The sequence below is a fragment of the Lepus europaeus genome, chromosome 7 (assembly GCF_033115175.1).
Source record: "Lepus europaeus isolate LE1 chromosome 7, mLepTim1.pri, whole genome shotgun sequence".
Taxonomy (NCBI): Eukaryota; Metazoa; Chordata; class Mammalia; order Lagomorpha; family Leporidae; genus Lepus; species Lepus europaeus.
Window position 1 is genome coordinate 7,033,512 of NC_084833.1, and position 21,584 is coordinate 7,055,095.

Consider the following 21,584-nt stretch of genomic DNA (forward strand, 5'->3'; position numbering starts at 1 on the left):
GGCCTCGTCCCCAGGGTGGCGACCGGGAGCCGCGGCCGGGCTCCCCGGGGAGGTCACTGTTCCCATCTGGGTCAGGCCCCGCGAGCGGCTACTGTGCGGCCGGCGGGGGGCCAGCGCGGCTCCAGGACTTACTGGAGCCCCGGCCCCCCACCCCGTCTGTTTGCCCGAGGCTGCCAAAAGGAAAAAGCAAAGCAAACACTGGATCGGCGGAGATCAGGCCCGATGGGAGGCGGCTTCCTCCGGAGGAAGCGGAGAGCGGGGCCTTGGGTGCCAGCCTGCCCTGCCCGCGCCGTCGGCCCTCCCGGCTGGCCAGCGCGCCGGACTTCCGCCCTGGGCCTCAGTGCGCTCATCTGGGAAACAGGCACAGCTCTCGCTCCGCCTTGGCCGGTTCTGAGCTGGCCCAGCCCGCACCGCACCGCACCGCCAGCCCCCGCGCCGAGCTGCCCAGCGGAAGGAGCTGGGTGCTTGGGTCACGCCAGGCCACAGGAAGGGGGGGCGGGGAAGGTTTCCTGAGCTGGGGCCGGGGCCGGGGCGAGCGAGGCCAGCGAGCCCCTGCCCGTGAGGAGCGTCCCGGGGCCTGGCCTGCACCCCGCCAGCACCCACAGCCCCCAGACAGCAGAAGCAGAGCTGGGGCCCCGAAGCACGCGGCACACAGGGTCCCTGAAATCCACGTTTATTCGCGAAGCGTCCCCAGAGACTAGAGAAAGCCCGGGAGCCCCCCAGCGCCCACCTGCGGGACCAGGCCCCTCCCAGGGTGAGGCTGGGGGGGGGGGGTCTAATGGAGCCCCTGGAGCAGGAAGGAAGGGAGTTAGTGTGGGATGCTTGCCCAGGGCTTAAAAAAATAAAATTTCTAAAGATAAAAAGGTTTTTTGGGTTTTTTTTTTTTTTTGGTTTTGTTTTTTTTTTAAAAAAGAACGCATTAGTGTCGTGGCCTCCCGCCACCGCCCGGCGCCACGGCTCGGCCAGTTCACAGCTGCGTGTTCTCCTCCTGGCCCTCGGAGCCGGGGCCCGACAGGTGCCCGCCCCTCCCCGGGGCGTGCCCGTTGCTGGCGCAGGCCCCCAGCCCCTCGAGCGGCCCGCCCAGCAGGCTGCAGCGGATCTCCTGGGGCAGCCGGGCCCGCCGCTCCTGGCACTCCCGGGCCAACTGGGCCAGCAGCTGTGGGAAGAGGCGGCCGTTGGAGGAGGCCGGGGTCAGGCCGGGGTCAGGCCAGGGTCAGGCCCGCGCCCGCGCCCACCGCCCCGGGCCTCACCTCGGGCTCCTCCTCGGCCAGCTGCTGCAAGACCTGCTGCTGCCCGGCCACCAGGCGCTCGAGCCGCTGCTTCTGGGCCTCCTCCAGCTGCGGGGGCACAGGGGCTCAGCCCGGACACATCAGTGCGCAGGGCAGGCCCGGCTCCTGCACACCCGGGAGCCCCAGCATGTGGGGGTGAACCAGAGAAAGACCTCTCCCTCTCCCCCTCCCATCTGCCTTTCACATAGACAATTTAAAAAGCGACCAGCGGGCAAGGGCTGCGACATGACGGCCCCCAGGGACGCGGGAGCCGCTGCGGAGGTGGCTCTCACCACGACGCTGGCACCACGGGGCTGCCGGGTCCAGGGCAGAAGGTTCTAGAAGCCCCTCGAGGGCCGCGCGGCTCCAGGCCAGTCCCCGGGAGATGGGGCCGACGGGGAACCAAGGCCGGCCCTGGGCTCACTCACCCTCCGGATGGAGTTGACCGACTCGGTGATGTGCCTCCGGTTGATCTCGGTGAGCTCCCTGTGCCAGTCAGGCGGGGGAGGGGCTCAGCGCCAGCCCCCCCCGGCCCCGCCCCGCCCCGCGCAGGCCCCGCCCCGCCCCCTTACACCTCCTTCTTGTGCTTCTCCCTGGTCCTGGCCTCCGAGATGCTGTTGTGGCGCTTCCGGTCCAGGATCTTCTGCAGCTCCTTCTTCTCCCTGGCGGAGCAGGAGTGGGAGGGGTCGGCGGCGGGACGGGGGCTCTGCCTCCTCCTCCCGGGCACCAGGCCCCCCACGGCCTCCAGCACCTGTCATTCACTTCCTTCAGCCGCTTGAGCTGCGCCGAGTGCGCGTCCAGGACGATCTCCCGGAGCCGCTGCTGCGCCTGCGGACACGGGCAGCCCACGGTGAGGGCAGCCCACGGTGACCGGCGGCCACAGCGGGGGCCCCCCCGGGAGGCAGGCTCTGCCTGGGCGGCGCCCCAGGCCCGGCTCACCTGTCTCAGGTGCTCCAGCCTCCGCTCGGCTTCTGCGTCAGCCTGAGCCTCCCGCAGCTCCAGCAGGCTCTGCACCTGCTGGTTCTGGAACTCCTGCCGGCGCCTCCCGTCCTCCAGCACGGCAGCCCCGCCCCTGCGGGGGAAGCAGCTTGCGTGAGGGTCCACGGCAGGGGAGGGGCTGGGAGGGCGGGGGCGGGCAGGGGTGGGCAATGAAGGGGACTGGGAGGGCGGGGGCGGGCAGGGGTGGGCAATGAAGAGGGCTGGGAGGGCAGGGGTGGGCGGGGAAGGGGGCTGGGAGAGCGGGGGCGGGCAGGGGTGGGCAATGAAGAGGGCTGGGAGGGCGGGGGCGGGCAGGGGTGGGCGGGGAAGGGGGCAGGGGTGGGCAATGAAGAGGGCTGGGAGGGCGGGGGCGGGCAGGGGTGGGCAATGAAGAGGGCTGGGAGGGCGGGGGCGGGCAGGAGTGGGCAATGAAGAGGGCTGGGAGGGCGGGGGGCGGGCAGGGGTGGGCAATGAAGAGGGCTGGGAGGGCAGGGGTGGGCGGGGAAGGGGGCTGGGAGGGCAGGGGCGGGCGGGGAAGGGGGCTGGGAGGGCAGGGGCGGGCGGGGAAGGGGGCTGGGGGACAGGGGAGGGCAGGGGAAGGGGCTGGGGGGCATCTCGCAGATGGAGGGCGGCCGGGCCAGGCAGACCAGGAGGCCTGTTCGCTGGAACCCGAAGAGGCTGCACTAGGGGACAGGGTGGGCCCCAGTGGGCAAGGCCTGGAGCCCGAGGGACGACCCCTCCCCCAGGGTCCCAGGAGGAGCCCTGGGGGGGCCACCTTTGGCGCTGCCTGGTGCGGAGACCCAGGTGCGCACGCCCCCTGCTTCGTTCACGCCCAGGCACACAGCCCACGCGGCACTTACAGGACGCCGGGCCGGGGCTGGCCGCTGCCCTCGGCCTGGGCCAGGCTGCCCAGCAGGCGGCGGGTGAGCGCGGCCGCCTTGCGCTGCTGCTTCTTGATCAGCTCGCGCAGCTCTCGCTCCTGCCGGCCCTGCAGCTTCGCCAGAGCCTTGTGGCTCCGCAACTCTTCCAGGGGCGTGGGGGTCACTTCTGCAACAGAGCCAGGGTGGCGGGTGGGCGGGGCCTGCTACCAGGAGCCCCGCCCCCAGGAAGGTCCCGCCCCTACCTGAGAGGATGCTGGCGATGAGGTCATCCCGCTGGCCTGGGGAGCAGTGGCCGTGAGCAGCTGGAACAGGTGGCACGGCACCCCCACCCCGCAGCACCCCCCCCCATAGGGGGGCAGGACCAAGGCCCTTACCTGGGCTGCTGAGGGATGTGTTGGCGGGGGAGGTGGCAGGGCCCGCCGGCCGCCGGGGGGATGTGTCCAGGGGGCTAGGGGTAGGGTTTGGGGCCGGCTGGGCCCCAGGCTGCTGAGACTGGGTCTCCTGGCTCGGGTCTGGGCCAGCCTAAGGGGACAAAGCAGGACGCTCCCTCCAGCACCGCTGCCCCCCCCCCCCATCCCAGGGCTCCCGCACCCAGCTCAGCACCCTGGCTGCAACAGGGGCGCTGAGAACTAAGAAGCCTCTCGGGCCCCCTCCCCACGCGGGGCGTGCTGCAGGCACAGGTGCACCAGGCCCACGCGGGAGCTGGGGGCTCCCAGGCCCTTCCAGCCAAAGCCACCCCTGAGCCGTCCCCTCCCAGGTCTGTCCACTGGCTGTCCGTGATGGTCCGCCATCCCGCGCCAGCCACTTAGCTCCTGATTTAATCAGCGGAGGAAGTGACCACAGAGTGGACGCGGCCGCTCCCGCTGACAGCTCCACTCAGCCCCTAATGGCAGCCGCCTGGCCACCCGCCGCAGGCCCCGGGGGGACTGGGCCTGGATGTGCGGGTGAACCCGGCGCCCCTGGGTCTACACTGGGGATGGCAGAGCCAGGCTGGGGGCGGGGAGGCACAGAGCGCTCAGGCCGGGCCTGGCACGCACATTCGGCCTTGGATGAGACAGAAGAAGCCAGGGAGGGCGGCAGGCTCTCCGGGCAGGGGGAGGGGGCCTGCAGCAGGACTGGGGGAAGACACCGGGGCCGAGCCTGGGCGCCTGGGCCGGCAGCTCCACACCGGTGTGGGCGCTGGAGAGCAGGGAGGCTGCCGGTCCTTCTCTGCCCTCCCACACCCACGCCCATAGAAGCCACGGCCCGCGGCCGCAGGGCTCACCTCGCTCTCGCCAATGAGGGCGGCCAGCTGCTTGGCCCGCTGGTCCATCAGGCTAACGTGCTTGATGGGGTTGATGAGCGCCTCTGCGTAGTCTGGGGCAGGTGCGAGAGGGGCTCAGAGACAGACGCCCCGGGGCCCACGCGGAACCTGCCCTCGCAGGCCCAGCAGGTGCAGCCTTGCCTCGCCCCCTCCCCAGCTAAGCCCGCTCACCCTGGTGGTCGTCAGGGATGTAGTCGGAGGCCTCCGTGTAGATGAGCAGGGCCGGCAGGCACAGCGGCTGGTTGGCCTCATTCCGCAAGCAGACGTAGTGGTACCCTGGGGGGGCCGAGGCACTGACGTCAGCCAGGCCCCGCCCAACCCCCAACTCCACCCTGCCCACTGCCCAGGGCCCACGGTGGCCTCACCTGAGCGGATGGCAGACACGGGCAGGATCCGGTGCCCCACGAATTTGCCGCCCTCCTCAAAGGCCGCAATGCGAAGCGAAGCCAGTGTGGGCAGCACCACCTGCGGGCCCAGACGGGTGCTGAGCCACGGGGCCGACCCACAGCTGCGTGGCCACCACGCCACAGCCACCGGCACCTAACGCTCTGATGAGCTGTCGATCGGTCACCTGTGCCACTGAGCAGATGGCTGCCCACGCCTCTGCGGCCCTGGTCCAGGAGATGGCCACGGGCCATCAGGACCCGAGCCGAGAGGGCAGGCAGAGCCTGGGCGTGGCCAGCCCAGAGCTGCAGAGTGAGCTGGGGTCAACAACTGAGGCTGGCCCCTAGCTCTGATTGGCAGCTGAGGCCCCGGGGAGGCAGGGGTCAGCTGCCCGGGCTCAGAGCTCACCTTGGGGAAGTCGAAGGGCTCCTCGTCCCACACGGGGTTGAACGAATTGCCCTGCGAGGTCCGCGTGCGGTACTTGCGGCGCGTGTCCACGGGGAGACCGAACATGTCCACCTCCACGTAGATGCCCACCTTCCTGTCGGACAGGAACTGTCCCGAGATCACCTGGGGGCAGCCGTGGGACAGTGAGGCGGCCACTGAGAGCCTCGTCTCCTCTCCCACCCCCCGGGGACACCCCGGCCCGAGCCCTCCCGGGCCACACCTTGACCCGCAAGGCATTCGCCACGATGCCGTCCACAATGACCTCGGTGAACGGATCGAAGGACTTGTCCGGCCGCCGCATGAACTCGGGCTTGAGCAGGTACCCACTGCGCCCGTTGTATTCAAACACGCCCGCATTCAGCTGCATCGGCACGTCTGGGGGCCACGCGGGCAGGACAGGGTCAGGGCGGGGTCAAAGGGCATCAGGGTCTGGGGGTCAGCCGGGGGCTGCGTGCGTCTGGGTCTGGTTCCAGGTTTCTGGGATTAGACGGGGCCGGAGGTCGGCTCGGGTGGGGCTGGCGGAATCAGGGGTCAGGGGTCAAGGTCGAGGGGGGCCTGGGCTCACCCAGGGTCTGGAAGTTGAGCGCGACCAGCTGGCAGCCCACGTTCCAGAAGAGCTGGGGCATATAGTTGGAGGAGTCCACGCGCGTGCCCTTGGGGTAGATGCGGCTGAGCTGCTGCTTGTTGTATCTGAGGGTGGCAGTCAGGGGCCACACCGGCCTGGAGCCCAGCACCCCGGGCCTGCTGACCCCCTCCCCGGCTTCTGCTCCCGAGACTCCCAGCCCGGCCCAGACCCCAGGCCCCTGTGTCGGGGTCCCCCGCCCCGCTCGCAGCCCTGGGCAGGATACTCCACAAACTCCATGGGGCTCTTGGTGAGCTGCTCCATGGCCTTGGTCTCCACAAAGGACGACATCTCGAAGCACTTGTTCCTCTCTGCGGTGGGAGGTGGGGCCGCGTCAGGCCTGGCGGGGGCGCGGGCCTCCTTCCCCACCCCCCACTCCCGCACTCACTCCGAGCAGCCTCGAAGGACTTGAACTTGACAGGCTCAATGTAGTTGACCAGCGTCGACATCTCCTCGGTTGCATTGACCTCGCTGCTGGCCGTGCCCTGCAACCCCAACCCCGTGTCAGCGGTGCCGGGAGCTCCCGCACCTGCTCTCCCAAAGGAGGTGCTGACCCCTTCCCCGGGCCCTCGCTGCCCGCCCCCTCCCCGCCGCCCAGGGCTTCGGGCACTCATGCACGTGAGCCCCGAGTCTGCATTCCCAGCCATTCCTTCCCATCACCACCCTGCTGCTCCCCTCCAACTCCCGGTCCAGTGAAGGCGACCTCTGGGCAGCCCTGCCAGCCGTCCCCTCTGTGGGCCCCCAAAGTCAGAGCTCACGACAGCCAGTGGACAGACGGAGCTCACGACAGCCAGTGGACAGACATGAGACGGACGGAGCTCACGACAGCCAGTGGACAGACATGAGACAGAGCTCATGGACAGCCAGTGGACAGACATGAGACGGGCGGAGCTCACGACAGCCAGTGGACAGATATGAGACAGAGCTCATCGACAGCCAGTGGGCAGACATGAGACGGACGGAGCTCACGACAGCCGGTGGGCAGACATGAGACGGACGGAGCTCACGACAGCCAGTGGACAGACATGAGACAGAGCTCATGGACAGCCAGTGGGCAGACATGAGATGGACGGAGCTCACGACAGCCAGTGGACAGACAGAGCTCACGGCAGCCAGTGGACAGACAGAGCTCACGACAGCCAGTGGACAGACATGAGACGGACGGAGCTCACGACAGCCAGTGGGCAGACATGAGACGGACGGAGCTCACGACAGCCAGTGGACAGACATGAGACGGACGGAGCTCACGACAGCCGGTGGGCAGACATGAGACGGACGGAGCTCACGACAGCCAGTGGACAGACATGAGACAGAGCTCATGGACAGCCAGTGGGCAGACATGAGATGGACGGAGTTCACGACAGCCGGTGGACAGAGATGAGATGGACGGAGCTCACGACAGCCAGTGGACAGACATGAGACGGACGGAGCTCACGACAGCCAGTGGGCAGACATGAGACGGACGGAGCTCACGACAGCCAGTGGACAGACATGAGACGGACGGAGCTCACGACAGCCGGTGGGCAGACATGAGACGGACGGAGCTCACGACAGCCAGTGGACAGACATGAGACAGAGCTCATGGACAGCCAGTGGGCAGACATGAGATGGACGGAGTTCACGACAGCCGGTGGACAGAGATGAGATGGACGGAGCTCACGACAGCCAGTGGACAGACAGAGCTCACGGCAGCCAGTGGACAGACAGAGCTCACGACAGCCAGTGGGCAGACATGAGACGGACGGAGCTCACGACAGCCGGTGGGCAGACATGAGACGGACGGAGCTCACGACAGCCGGTGGACAGACAGAGCTCACAGCAGCCAGTGGACAGACAGAGCTCACGATAGCCAGTGGGCAGACATGAGACGGACGGAGCTCACGACAGCCAGTGGGCAGACATGAGACGGACGGAGCTCACGACAGCCAGTGGGCAGACATGAGACGGACGGAGCTCACGACAGCCAGTGGGCAGACATGAGACGGACGGAGCTCACGACAGCCAGTGGGCAGACATGAGACGGACGGAGCTCACGACAGCCAGTGGACAGACATGAGACGGACGGAGCTCACGACAGCCAGTGGACAGACATGAGACAGTGCTCACAGACAGCCAGTGGACAGAGATGAGATGGACGGAGCTCACAGACAACCAGTGGACAGACATGAGATGGACGGAGCTCACAACAGCCAGTGGACAGACATGAGACAGTGCTCACGGACAGCCAGTGGACAGACATGAGACGGACGGAGCTCACGGCAGCCAGTGGACAGACAGAGCTCACGACAGCCGGTGGACAGACATGAGATGGACGGAGCTCACGGCTTGCCCACGCCTCTGCCCTCCCTGTGACCCAGGCCCCACCCGCACTCCCGGCCCTGCCCCAGCACCTGCAGCTCCTGGCGCTCAGCCCCGCCCTCCTAGCTCCCAGCTCAGGTCAGCTCGACCCCCGCCCCCCAGGCACACCACAAGCCTGATTGCAAGCCTGATTGACACTCGTTTCCACGCCTGTTTACCTGAGCCTCCTCCCTCCCCTACCCCCACCCCCAACACACATGGCCTGGCCACAGCGCTCTCAGCCCCTCCCCCGCCGCCCTGCCTGGACACCGGACCTCATCCGTGGTCGGCTTTTTGGGGTCCGCCTGTTCCTCGTCTTCCTCCTCCTCCTCCTCCTCCTCCCGGTCAGTGTAGGGGCCCCGGCTCGGGCCCTCCTCACCCAGGGACTTCCGAGGCTCCAGGCTGGGCTGCTCCAGTCCCGCCTCCTCCCCATTGCTCAGGCCAGGGCAGCTGTCAGAGCTGGGGGACCCTGCAGAGGACAAGGGCCACACACAGATGCCCGAGGTGTGCCCAGTGCATGTGGTGGGGACATCGGGGGGGACTCTGCACAGGGCAGTGTAGCTGGGGACAGGAGAGGCCAGGGGTATCGAAGCCAGCGGTAGTTCAGGGTCATGGGTCAAAGGTGAAGGTCTGATCACATACAGCAGGGGAGGGGGCAGGGTGGCCCGGGAGGGGGGCAAGTGAGAAGTCAGGAGCTGGGTACAACAGCCTTAATGGCCGGGGTGCAGGACGGCCTGGGCGGTCGGCGGCTCAGGCTCTGTCAGAGGCACACCCAGCCAAGCAAGGGGTCAGAGAGGGACCCGCAAGGAGGGCAAAGGTCAGCAGAGATGAGACCCAGCAAGGTGCATGACAGTCCGGGAGGTCCCAGCACAGGGGTCGGGGTCTGAGGGTCGCACCCAAAGCGTGGGGCTGTGCTTTGCTGAGGTCAGAGGTCAGAATTCAGAGCCCCAGCTGGGTTGGGCGATGGCCCCCCTGGGAGTGGGCGGCTGACGGGGTGCAGCGTAGCGAGGCGGGGCCGGGCCGGGCCTACCGAGCTGGGGGGAGGAGGGCTCGGTGGCGGCCGAGGTGGGGCCAGGCCTACCGAGCTGGGGCGAGGAGGGCTCGGTGGCGGCCGAGGTGGGGCCAGGCCTACCGAGCTGGGGCGAGGAGGGCTCGGTGGTGGCCGAGGTGGGGGCCAGGCCTACCGAGCTGGGGCGAGGAGGGCTCGGTGGTGGCTGAGGTGGGGGCCGGGCCTACCGAGCTGGGGCGAGGAGGGTTCTGTGGTGGCCGAGCCCTCGCTCAGAGCCGAGTTCCTCTGCTCCAGCGGCCGCTTGCGCACCGAGCTGTCGGGGCCGCGAGGGCTGGGCCGGTGCCGCTTCTTGTTCTTTACCAGGATGCGGCCCATCAGGTCCTGGGGGCTGGGCAGGGGCACGCCGGGGGCCAGCTGGGGGGGCACAGATAGGTCAGGGCCCACCGGGGGCGCCGCCCACCTGCTGGCCGCGCACCAGCCTCGGCCCCCAGGCCCCGTACCGGGTACTTGTCCAGCGGGTCGATGAGCAGGGCGTCCCCAAAGATGGAGCGGCAGTACTCAGCCATCTTGGCCTGCTGCTTCGCCCTGTAGGGCCGAGGTCAGAGGTCAGAGGTCCCTGGGGGCAGCTGCACACAGGACGGTGAGCGGCCCCAGGTTGGTGGGGGAAGAGCCCGAGGGTGGGGCCCCGGCTCAGGGCCCCCACTCACGAGTCCACGTGGTTCTCGAAGGACAGGATGACGGGGTAGGGCGAGGTCTTGAAGGCGGTCTCGGCGATGGCCTCCAGCACGTCGCGTAGTGGCACCTCGGTGGTCATGGTGAAGCCGTGGGTGATGAAGGGCTCCTCCTCGGGCGGCCGCCCCTTCCACACGTCCAGCTCCACACAGCGGCAGCCCCACAGCAGGGCCTGTCGGTACATCTCCACCGAGGACGTCCCCGCCAGCTGCCCCGCTGGGGGCCAGGCGGCGTCACCAGGGCCGCCCGCCCGCCCGCCACGCCCCCTGCTCCACCACCATGCGGGACCCGGCCAGCTCCAGCCAGTCCCCGGCCACTCCTTAACCCCAGGAGGGGCCAGTGCTGCTTCCCCAGGCCCCAGCCCCGTCTCACCACGCACCGGCCCCCCGCCCCCGCCTGCCGACACCCCCAGCACTGGCTGCTGAACAGACAACTGTGCGGAAGGCCCAGCGCCCAGCAGGAGGGCGGAGGGTGGAGGGCGTGGGCGCCGCCCCTCACGCTCACCCGTGAGATAGGTGTTGTGCGAGGAGTTGATGAAGTAGGAGCTCAGGGGCTGGGTCATGTCCACACTCAGGTCCAGGGCTTCCAGGGGCAAGATCCCGTTCTCCTCCCCTCCCAGGTAGCGGCTGAAGCCCTCCATGGACATCTGATCTGGAGCGGGGTGTCAGAGGATCAGCGGGGGCCCCTCCTGTGCTGGGAGCACCCGTACCCCTCCCACCTCACTCCCGGGAGCTCCTGCACCACCCCCCACTTTCCTCACTCCCAGGAGAAACTGCACCCCCTACTCACCTCACTCCCGGGAGCACCTGAACCCCCCACTTCACTCCTGAGAGCACCTGCACCCCTCACTCACCTCACTCCCGGGAGCACCTGCACCCCTCACTCTCCTCACTCCTGGGAGCACCTGCACCCCCCACTCACCTTCTCCCAGGAGCACCTGCCCCCCCTCACCTCACTCCCGGAAGCACCTGTCCCCCCTCACCTCACTCCAGGAGCACCTGCACCCCTCACTCTCCTCACTCCTGGGAGCACCTGCACCCCCCCACTTACCTTCTCCCAGGAGCACCTGCACCCCCCACTCACCTTCTCCCAGGAGCACCTGCACCTCCCACTCTCCTCACTCCTGGGAGCACCTGCACCCCCCCCTCCTCACTCCAGGAGCACCCGCCCCCCCACTCACCTTCTCCCAGGAGCACCTGTGGCCCCCCTCACCTCGCTCCAGAAACTGCTGGTTGGGCTCGTACTTCTCGATGAGCAGGCGGGCCTGGGAGGGCCGCAGGGGCGGGTACAGCACTTCGTTGAGCCGCGGGTCCCGCTGCTTCTGGTTGATGAAGTCCATGAGCTGCTCCAGCGTCAGGTACGGCTTGCCCTTGGCACCGCTGGGGGAGGAGGGGGCAGGGGTGGCGGGTCAGGCTGCAGCCTTGCCAGCCCCGGCCCTGGGAGACAGAAGGGCTGCAACTACCCCCAGCGTCCGCTGGCTGGGACGCGGGGCTGGGTGGCCCAGCAGCTCTCCTGACCACTGGGTGCCGTCGGGGCGCCAGACGAGTTGGCACTCAGCCACCGTCCCAGGCCTCGGGTCGCCTCCAGCCCTCCCGCACTGCCCTGGGCCCTCGTCCACAGAGTGGGCTGACTGAGGACAGCACCAGTGGAGGCCAGCCCAAAGCTGTCCGGAACAGGAGCCGCGGCCGCGCCCCCGCCCCGCCCCTGCTGCTCTGGCACGGGCAGCGCCCTCCTGCGCCTGGAGCTGAAGGCGCACTCAGCAGAGGCTGGCCGGGGGCGCTGGGGGCCGGGCCCAGCCCCACTCACATCTCCAGCAGAATCTTGTCGATGTCCGGCCGCAGGCACAGCTTGTTCAGGAACCGTTCGAAGATTTCCAAGGAAAACTCATCAGGCCGGATGGACTCGCTCTGGGGGCCGAGGGGTGTGTGGTGAGACCCCAGCGACGACAGCCAGCCCTGGGCTGGGGTGGGGGGCGCCCTGCCCCCTCTGCCTGCACCCCACACACCCGGTTGAAATTGAGGCCGCAGGATTCCAGCGCAGTCTCCACCCGCTTCTTGTCTGCGGAAAACATCTTCAGGATGCTGGGGGGGGGGGCGGGGCGTCAGGGTCAGTGCCGCTGGGGGTGGGGGGCGTCACCAAGGGTGGGGCAGGAGAGGCTGTGGGTGCTCACTTCTTGACTGGGATCCGTCCATCCTGGTTCACCTGCAGCTTCAGCTTCGTGTATCTGGGGGGGGGGGGGGCGGTGGAAGGTCACACCTGGGGATGCCCACCTAGACCCCTCCCCCCAGCAGCCCAGGCTCACGCTTTGCGCAGGAAGGTGTTCCGGGAGGCGTTCTGAGCCAGGATGTTCATGGCCAGCTTGAACAGCTCCTCGGACCACACCTGGGGGCAGGGTGGGGTGGGGGACCGTGGTGAGTGGGGGCCGGCCCAGCCACGGCCCGCACCCAGCAAGTCAGAGAGCAGCTGGTGCTCTGTTCATCCTGTGACGGCGACTCAGCCAGGGGGGCAGAGACCCTGGGAGCGCCCCCAGCCCCAGCTCACCTTGGCAGTGTCGTCCTGCACGGCCATGAAGTTCAAGAACGTGGTGTTCACCGGGTCCGGCCCGGCCACCACCGTCATCAGCTTCTCCTCTGGCCGGGCATCGGGGCCCCCGAAGCCCAGCACCTCCCGGATCTTGGGGTCCTGAGCGGAGGAGGGCCAAGGGTGAGGAGGCGCCCCCAGCCCGGTTCTCGCGCTCCGTCCTGGGCCCTTACTCACCTTGGGCAGGCGGGCGTAGCGGCCTATCCGCGTGTCCCTGATGGAACTGATGTCCAGTGTGTCCACTTCCTGGGGAACCAGAGGCCACGGTGTGTGTGCGAGGCTGCAGGGCAGGAGTTAGGAGCCCCCCAAGCTCCACACCCAGCAGGGAGTGGCCACCTCCTGGCTGTAGCCCCAGCCTCAGCCCCCACCCTTAGCACTTCCTGTCTGGGGAGCCGTGGGAGAGGTCAGAGCCAGCAGCCGGGCCCCACCCCCAGGGTGGTGGGGGTAGGGGTTCGGGCAGGGCGCAGGTCTGGGGCAGGGCCCTGGGCCTCAGTGAGCCGCGCCAGCGTCAGCCCTCACCATGTTGGGCCCGGTCCAGTACAAGAAGAAGCCACTGGGGTCCACGCGCAGGGTCACCAGGTTCCGACTGGAGGCCTCCTGGGGATAGCACAGGACAGCAAGGGTCAGGGAGTGAGGGCTGCTGATCCCCTCCAGCCGCCACGCCACGGTGTCCGGTAGTGGCCGAGACGGCGCCTGCCGCAGCCACAGGGCCCCCCACCTCAGGCTGCCCAAGGCCCTCAGGACAAAACCAAGATCCTGGGTGCAGCCTGTGTTCTGGCCCCAGCACCACCCTAAGGTACGGCCACCTGGGTCACTCACTACCCTATCTCCCTTCCTCTTAATCCCGGAAATCCAGCCCACCTCCCCAGCCCCCTGCCCTGGGCTCTGCGGACCCAAAAGGCCCCGGGGCCCTGTGACAGTTGAGCCCCCACCCCAGCAGCCCCCGTGGTTCAGCCACCATGGAATATTGATGGGACAGAGGCTGCGAAGCCTGACCCCGCCAGCTGCCGAGTCCCGTGGGACCCTGTGCTGCCCAGGCTCCCCGAGGCTCAGCCCCACCTCCCAGAAGCGCGAGTCCCCCAGGGGACGCTCACCCCGCCTCGGAACCAGGCAGGGAGCTCTGGCTCGGGTCGTCCCAGCCCCTGGCGGGCAGGGGGCAGGGGGGTCTCGGCCCCACTTTCTGGGGGCCCAGTTCCCGGCACACTCCACGGTCACCGCGTGACTCTGAGAGCTTGGAGCAGGGAGACCTCTCCTGCCCCAGCTCCCACGCACCCCAGGGGCCACCCCCGGCGGGCCGCTGTCTGGTGGGCGATGCCGGCATCACCGTGGCCGCCCTCCACCCTCGCAGCTCCGTGCCAGTGCGTTCCCACTGTACAGGCCAGGAGACCAGGCACCGGGAAGCTGCTGCAGGCCCAAGGCAGGACCCGGGAGGCAGAGAAGCAGGGCCCTGCCATTCCCCACCTCAGTCTCCTCATCCACAGAACGGGACAGCACCAGCCCCGCCCAACCTTGCTTGCAGAGACTGGGGCTCAGGGGTGGGGGTGGACCTGGGGACAGAAGGCACAGGAGGCCCCTGGAGCTTTTGGGGTACATGGGCCTCCCCAGCTCAGGGTGCTGACACCCAGTGCCAGTCCTGCTGGGATCCCCAAGGCTGCCCTACAGCTGAAGCCCCCAATACTGTGTTGGGGGGGGTTCTGTGGGCACTTTCCCAGGGGCCTGGCCTTCCAAGACAGCCCAAGCCCCCAGCCCGGCAGCCCCAAGCCCTTGGCAGCACCCCCTACCCCACCCCCAGGGCCCTCTCCAGGCTCCCACTTCCTTATTTGGGTTTATCAGACTGGAAGGCAAAGGAGAAACTTCTCCCTCTGGCCCGCCTCAGGGGAGGGGTCTCCCCGAGCCCCCCACGGGGCGCCGGGGCACCCGGGGCCGGCACACCTGCCGCCCGGGCCACGCCCCCAGCCCCTCCTCCAGCTCGCACGCCTACCCGCCCCACCCAGCCGGAAAGGAGCCGAGTCTTCCAGGCCTATGGCCTGACTGGGAAGGAGCGGCGAGGAAGCCGGGCCGGCGGGGTGGAGGCCCCGGGGGCCAGAGAGGGGCGGCGTGACCGTGGGTGGGGCTCAGGCCGCCGGCGGCAGCGCAGGTGGGAGCCTGGGCGTCCGGGGAGCGGCGAAGGCAGACAGGGGGCGAGGGTTCGTTGGGGTTCAAAGTCCCGAGGCTAAGGAGGGGGAGCAAAGTTCCCGGGGTGGGTGAGCTTGGGGGGTGACGCGGGGCGCCGGGCCTGGGCACCAGCCCAGGGGGGTGGGGAAGGTTTGAATGGGCCAGCGGGGGCCCAGCGGCACCCACCAGAGATGAGGATGCCCGAAGCCAGAGTGGAGGTCGGGGTCCTCCAGCCAGGGAGCCCCGTGCTGGGCAGGGGCGTGGGGGTCAGGCCGAGGCGGGGAACCAGAATTAATGTGACAGGAGTGAGACCAGCGAGTGGGGGGGGTGCATTGATTGGGGTTCAAAGTCTCGGCGCCCAGGAGCGGAGGCCAAATTATCCAAGCTGCGAGACGGGGTGTCTTGGGGGACAAAGTCTCATCACGGGGACAACTCGGGGCTTGGTTCCTGGAGTGCAGCCAGGCTGGGCCGGGGGCGCCCGGCCAGGCTTCAGCGGAGGAGTCCCCGGATCTGGGCGGAGCAGGGGGACCGCCGCGCTTACCTCGTCCCATTTGATGAACTTACTCCCGCGCCGCAGGGTCTCCACCACGGTGGGCGGCTCCAGCTGCAGCGCGTGGACGCCGGGCCTGGCGCCCGCCATGGCCGGGCCAGGGACGGGCCGGGGACGCACGGAGCCCCGACGGGGACCGACGGCGCCGCTGCTCCGCCCGCACGCTCCCGAGCGGCCCGCTCCAGCCCCGCGGCGTCAGCGTCCGCCCGCCCGCCCGCCAGTCTGTCCGGGACCGACCGGAGACTCGGCGGGGCCCGGGCGGGGCGGGGCGGGGGCGGGGCCCGGGCGGCACCGCCCCCTCCCTCCGCGTCGGGCCCGCCCCCTCCCGCGCCGGCTCCCCCTGGCGGCCGGGGCGGTGACTGCAGCCAGAGTGGGCATTGGCTCGGCAGGGAGTGATTCTTTGGGCTGTCGGGGTGCAGCTGGAGGGATGGGGGAGAGGGCGCTGAGGTTTCTGAGATGCCAAGGGTCTAGTGGGGGGCAGCCCTTGGGCCAGGGGAGGCAGAGCCCTGCCCCTGCTGCTCTTAGCTGGGTGCAGAGAAAGCCCACCCCTCTCCGTGCCCTCACTTCGCCTCACCCCCTCCTGCAGCAGCGCTGCGCCCCTCCCTGGGAGCACTTAGCAGGCTAATGGGCCTCCCCCACCCCCATCCCGAGGAGCCAGGCACCTGCCACCTCCTCTGAGGACCCGGGCATCCTGGCCTCCAGAGTGAACCCTGGCACAGCCCCTTTCTTGCGCCATAGACCCCGAGACCGGCGTGGCACTGCTGGCCTCTGTCAGAACCGCAAAGGGCTGTTCACCCAGAGGGGTGCGAGCCTCGGGGCTGTGCCCAGAGGAGGGAGTTGGGGAGGGGGTGCTCTGCAGTGCCTGGCCCTGGGTTGGTGCCCTGAAATCTGTGTCCCAGGCATGGGAGGAGGGGCATGGCTGCAGCCCCTCCCGCAGGGCTCAGCCGGGGGGGCACCTGCCTGGGGGCCCCTGTGGGAGCCCCCCCAATACAGAGGCTGTGGCAGCAGCAGGTTTAAAGTAGAACTCATCCAGAGGGGCCAGCCAAGTCACCTAGAAACCCAGAAAGAGAAGGAGCCGCTCTGGGGGAGGAGGGGTCAGCTGAGGAGGACAGGCCTGCAGGCCCCTTTGCCCCGGGCTCTCAGACCCCCAAGAAGAGCCCTGCCTGGCACCGGCCTCCCTCCAAATCCCCACTGTGTCGGCCGCCAACCCCAACCCAGTGAACCTCCCAGGCTCTGGCATTGGCTCTGTGGGCTGCGATTCTTGTCTCTACCTGGGGCCCAGAGAGGGCAAGAGGCTTGCCCAAGGTCACACAGCTTCCTGGGGGGTGTCCAGCCTCAGACTTCTCACAGCCACTCCCTGCCTTTGGGAAGACAAAGAAAGGGGGACAGGACTCACGACCATTGCCTCTCTCCCAGGGACTGCAGAGCCACCCCGACTCCCAGACACCACCAGCCCTCCCTGGGGTGCAGCTTGGCCTCTGCTCCCCACCCCCACCCTGCCCCGGGCCTGGGTGCAAGTCCTGCTCTTGCTGGCGGCAGAATCTAATCTCAGTGACTCGGCTAGGACAAGATAAGCAGGTGGGCGGAGCCTCCTCCACGTTGGGGGGCTGGCCGTCTCCATGGATGCCAGGTGGTGAGGGCGTCGGGAGGCAGGACGGATGGGCAAGGCGCAGGGCTGCTTAGGAGAGCACTGAGCAGCCGGTCCTTGGGGGGGGGGGGGCTGTTTCCTGGGCTTGAGTCTCCTCTCCCCGCCCCACCCCTGTCTCCTGAGGCCAAGCCAGGCCCCCATTAGAGGGCTCCTTCCTCTGACGCCTTCTTGCAGCCTTGGGAATGGTAATGGGGTTTCTCGGCAGACAGTCATGGCAGAAGGGTGCAGCCCTCCCCAGGGCCTCTGCGCCGGGCGGCCGGCCCTGCAAGCAGCCCCAGCTGTCCTGTGCTGGGAGGGGGCTGGGACCCTGCAGGGGGTGGGAGAGGATGTGGAGCAGCTGCACAGGCCAAGGGGCTGCTGTCACTCAACTCTGGGGCCCGGTCCCTGGGCGGAGCCTCAGCCTCAGCCCACTGGGCAGTGCCAGGATTTGAACACAGTTCTTCCACTCACTCCAAGGCTAAGGCTCTAGGTGGGGCAGGCCAGCATCACCCCCCCCCAAGCCTGCTCTCAAGCTGGCTGGCTGTGGGCCCTAGGGAGCCAGGTGGCCTGGCAGCCTCGCGGGAGGCAGTCAGTTGGGAAGAGTCCAGCCGATCTTCTGTGCCCCGCCCAGGGGACCCCCAAAGGGGCCCCTGACAAGTGGATTGACCAACCCTGGGAGGAGGACCGACCGAGGGAGAGTTGGGGCTGGAAGGGGCCTCTCGTGCAGCAGCTTCGGAACCAGTGAGCCCCCTCTGACCCAAGAGCACCCATCAGTGCTGGAGTTCAGAAAGAGCTGCCCTGCCCCTCGGGGCGAGGTGGGCGGGCAGACTCTGGACCTGGGTAAAGTGCTCCTTCCAACCCGTCAGGCTTGGAGCAGGCGTCCAGGCCGGGCTAGCGGCCCCTGGTGGGGGGCTCCTTCCTTGGCCCCCCAGGCTGGCTGAGGGAGCCCAAATCCGAGAGGGGGCTGTGGACAGAGATATTAGCTCACTCTCCCCTCCCCCACCACCTCGCTTCTCCCCTGCTGCAGGGAAAGGAGAGGTGCAGAGGCCTGTGCCTGGGCGTGGGTGACCCGGCACCAATCCCAGCCCCCCTCCGAATCCCACCTGCTGCCCAGGGCTTCTCTGTCCAGCGTCCAGAGAGGGGCGCTCGTTTCTCAGCCTCTGACCCCCTGTTTGGGGTGGAGGAGAGGCTGTATGGCCGTCTAGGGTGCCCAGGCGTCCCGGGGTCCAGCCACTCGGCCTGCTCCCCCGTGTTGGGAATCCCAGCTCCCCCTTCACCCAGCTCTGGGGCGCAGCCTTGGTGGCTAGCGATCCAACTCCCTGCATTTTCCCATCGAAGCCTCCCCAGGACCCTCTGCCGAGACAGCAGGGCGGAAGCCGTTCATTGTCTCGGTCATTTGTTCGTGTTGGGTCTCACGTGGTCGTCTGCCTAACGCGAACACCCGTGGGGCTGAAGAGGGGCGGGCAGACTGCCGGCTGCACACCAGCAGCCCACAGGGTCGGAGCGGGGGCTGCACGGGTCCCAGCCTGCAGGTGGGAGGCACGTGGCCAGGCAGAGAGGCAGCAAAGCCACCGGCTAAGGCAAAGGCCCGCCCGGGCTGCCGGTGGCCCGTGAAGGTCGGAGGAGCTGCCCAGGGACCTCACGGGGAAGCGCCTGGGTGCGGGTGCAGGGGCCGGCGCTCGTGGTCACCCTGCTTCCGCCAGCCCCAGTTCCTCGCGCCCGAGTGCCCTCCTTCGGGTGCACACGCCGGCTGCGGGCCTGGGCGGGGCGGGAGGCGGGCACGCCCGGTCCGGTCCGGCCCAAGGGGGGCGCCGCGGACAAGTCCGCGCAGCGCGGCTCGGCGGCCGCGGGGGAGGGGCGCCACGCGGGGCCGCGCCCGCGAACTACATTTCCCACAGTCCCGCGGGCGCCGCCATCTTGGGCCGGTGGGCGGTGGCCGCCTCAGGTCCGGCACCTCGGGCCCCGCCGGCCGGCTCGGCCCTCCACCTGGGCCTACCGTGGGGGGCGTGGCCGCCCCACCGAGCGGGGCGTCGGGGCGACCCGAGCGGCTCCGGGCCGCCTCTTCCACTTCTCCATCCCCGGAAGCCCGGTCCACGTGTCGGCCCGGGCAGAAAAGCCCGCTCGCCTCTCGCTTGCCGGGGGCCGGGGGACCCAGGCCTCCGGGGCTCTGCCGCAGTCCACGGACAGTGCCCGCTCCCCCTCGCCCCAGATGGCCCCCGTTCTGTTCCGTGAGGACACAGGCAGGCGGCCCAAGCAGGACTAGCGCCCAGGCGGGAGCGCAAAGCCCGGTCCCGGGCGCCTAGAACGCCTGGCGTGGGGGCCGGACCAGCAGGCCCCGACCCCTGCCCAGCGGACCCTCCCTGGCTGCCGCCCGGGGGCGGGGTGGCGGCGAGGGGCTCGCAGCGGGGCTGGCCCTTTAAGGGGGTGTGGTCGAGGGGCGGAGGAAGAGAGCGAGACAGAGAAAGCGGCTTCGGCGGCGGCGGCTCGGGCGGCGGCCGCGGGGGACAAAGGGCGGGCGGATCGGCGGGGAGGGGGCGGGGCGCGCGGCCAGGCCAGGCCCGGGGGCTCCGCATGCTGCAGCTGCCCCCGGGCGCCCCCGCCGCCGCCCGAGCCGCGGAGCCGCGCGGAGCCGAGCCCGCGAGCTAACCCGAGCCAGTGGCCCGGAGCCAGCCGGCGGGCGTCCCGGAGGCGGCGGCGCAGGGAGGGGCCCGGCGCGCGCGCACGTGGCCCCGGCCGCCGCCATGGCGGACAGCGGCCCCGCGGGGGGCGCGGCGGTGGCGGCTCCGGCCCCCGGACCGGGCAGCGGCGGCCCAGGGCCCCGCGTCTACTTCCAGAGCCCCCCTGGGGCCGCCGGCGAGGGCCCGGGCGGCGCGGACGACGAGGGCCCCGTGCGGCGCCAAGGGAAGGTCACCGTGAAGTACGACCGCAAGGAGCTCCGCAAGCGCCTCAACCTGGAGGAGTGGATCCTGGAGCAGCTCACGCGGCTCTACGACTGCCAGGTGCGCCCGCCGGCCCCGCCCCCTCGGGAGCTCCCCGTTGTCTGGCCAAGTCGCGCTCATCTCCGCTTGCCGCAGCCCCGGCCCCGCGTGCCACTCCCCAGGCCAAACTTGGTGTCCGCGGGACACCCGGGAGACAGCCTGGGCCCTGCGCAGGAGGCAGGGGCTGACCCCCGAGGGCGGCTGTAACGGGCTAGCCTGGAAAGCCATCTTCGCCCCTGGGCAGGCTAGCCCGTCCTCGGGGGCCCCGGGTCTCCACCCCATGACTCCCTGTTTGCTCAGGCGGTGACTCAGGCCCCGGGGGGCAGGGTGGAGGAGTGGGTTTGCCCAGCGCTGCCTACCCCAGCCCAGGCGCGCACCGCAGCTGCCTCCAACTGGGCGAGCTGCTTCCTGGGGGGGAGGGGTGGTGGGCGCCCCCTCCCTCACCGAAGCATGGGCTCTTTGTTCCCTCCTAGCCGGCCTGGGTCCTTCCCGCTGACCCCTCACCCCTCACTTCCTCCTCACCCCCAGGAAGCTGTGACAGGTGTTTGGGGGAGGGGACCGGGCTGTGATGAACTGGGACAGCTGGTCCCACCGGTGCTCTGGTGAGCCGGGGGCCTCCGGATGTTGGGGAGACACATCGGCCGGCTTCCCGGGTCCCAGCCTTGGCGGTCTGGCCTTGCCTGGCACCCCGGGTGCCCACTGGCAGGGACAGGAAGCTCCCCCCCCCCCTGTTGGGCAGTTTGCCTTGGCACAGGGCTGATCTGTTTTCCTTCGCGGAGCAGCTGCCGCTGTCTGCCCGGCCAAGACGGCAGGCAGAGCCCAGCCCAGAGCCCCTCTCACGCCCCCCCCCGCCCCCCAGGAGGAGGAGATCCCAGAGCTGGAGATCGATGTGGATGAGCTCCTGGACATGGAGAGTGACGAGACCCGGGCTGCCAGGGTCAAGGTGAGAGGGGCGGGGCTGCTGGAGGGCTGCCTGGGCATTGCCTCCTGGGCCTTCTCTGGTCTGCGCTGTGACCTGGGCCTCAGCTCCTGGCGTCTGGGGAAGCGGGCACTGGTGAGCCTGGCCCTGGTCCTGCGCGCTCACCGCACGCCCGCCCTCCCTCCCTCCCTCCCCACCAGGAGCTGCTGGTCGACTGTTACAAACCCACCGAGGTGAGTGCGTTCCCGGGTGGGAGGGCAGGGCGGCCCGGGCCTCTATCCAGGCCTGACGTCCTCCTCCTGCCCAGGCCTTCATCTCTGGCCTGCTGGACAAGATCCGGGGCATGCAGAAGCTGAGCACACCCCAGAAGAAGTGACGCTCCCGGCCCGGGCGAACGGTGGCTCCCACAGGACAATCGCTGCCCCCGACCTCGTAGCAACAGCAATACCGGGGACCCTGCGGCCAGGCCTGGTGCCATGAGCAGGGCTCCCCGTGCCCCTGGCCCAGGGGCCTCTTCCCAACCCCTCGGTTTTCCATTTTTGGGGTTTTTTATTGTTATTATGCTGACGGGACTTTTTGTGTTTTTATATCGACGCTGCGGCGCGGGCCCTTTAATAAAGCTAGGGTAAGCCTTTGGTGCAGCTCGGCTGGTCTCTGTGGGGGGGTGGCTTCTCCCCAGGTGACCCCAGGCCTTCCTGCGGGCCACGTACCCATGGTGATAGCCCAGGGCTGGCTCCCAGACCAGGCCCGGTCGCTGGGGAGCTGTGGCTGGAGGAGGAAGACTCCCTTTCCCTCTGGGCAAGGAGCCGGGACCC

The 21,584-nt window shown here is 69.3% G+C and overlaps 2 protein-coding genes across 3 annotated transcripts; one reads left to right on the top strand and one right to left on the bottom strand.

The window, feature by feature from the left end:
- Window positions 1–626: 626 nt before the first annotated feature.
- PLCB3 (phospholipase C beta 3) lies at window positions 627–15,429 on the bottom strand. 2 transcript variants are annotated; one of them, XM_062195910.1, is made up of 31 exons: window positions 15,237–15,429; window positions 13,061–13,138; window positions 12,719–12,787; window positions 12,503–12,643; window positions 12,264–12,343; window positions 12,132–12,185; window positions 11,967–12,042; window positions 11,768–11,868; window positions 11,174–11,340; window positions 10,466–10,612; window positions 9,937–10,177; window positions 9,730–9,814; window positions 9,457–9,643; window positions 8,496–8,689; window positions 6,272–6,368; window positions 6,110–6,194; window positions 5,827–5,951; window positions 5,482–5,636; window positions 5,223–5,384; window positions 4,796–4,895; window positions 4,602–4,706; window positions 4,392–4,483; window positions 3,502–3,649; window positions 3,370–3,405; window positions 3,107–3,293; window positions 2,208–2,340; window positions 2,020–2,096; window positions 1,841–1,930; window positions 1,697–1,754; window positions 1,251–1,337; window positions 874–1,156 (listed from the first exon to the last, which is right to left on the bottom strand). In XM_062195910.1, the coding sequence occupies exons 1-31, from the start codon at window positions 15,333–15,335 to the stop codon at window positions 968–970; spliced, it is 3,645 nt and encodes a 1,214-aa protein (XP_062051894.1). In that variant the 5' UTR covers window positions 15,336–15,429; the 3' UTR covers window positions 874–967. The 2 variants fall into 2 exon arrangements, with proteins under 2 accessions (XP_062051895.1, XP_062051894.1); XM_062195911.1 differs by lacking the exons at window positions 12,503–12,643; window positions 12,719–12,787; window positions 13,061–13,138; window positions 15,237–15,429 and having other exon boundaries at window positions 627–1,156; window positions 1,843–1,930; window positions 11,967–12,019.
- A 4,014-nt stretch (window positions 15,430–19,443) lies between these two features.
- PPP1R14B (protein phosphatase 1 regulatory inhibitor subunit 14B) lies at window positions 19,444–21,404 on the top strand. The gene is given in 5 exon segments (XM_062195922.1): window positions 19,444–19,477; window positions 19,480–19,871; window positions 20,710–20,793; window positions 20,970–21,002; window positions 21,077–21,404. Coding segments are annotated over 5 exon segments (612 nt in total). The 3' UTR covers window positions 21,146–21,404.
- Window positions 21,405–21,584: the final 180 nt, after the last annotated feature.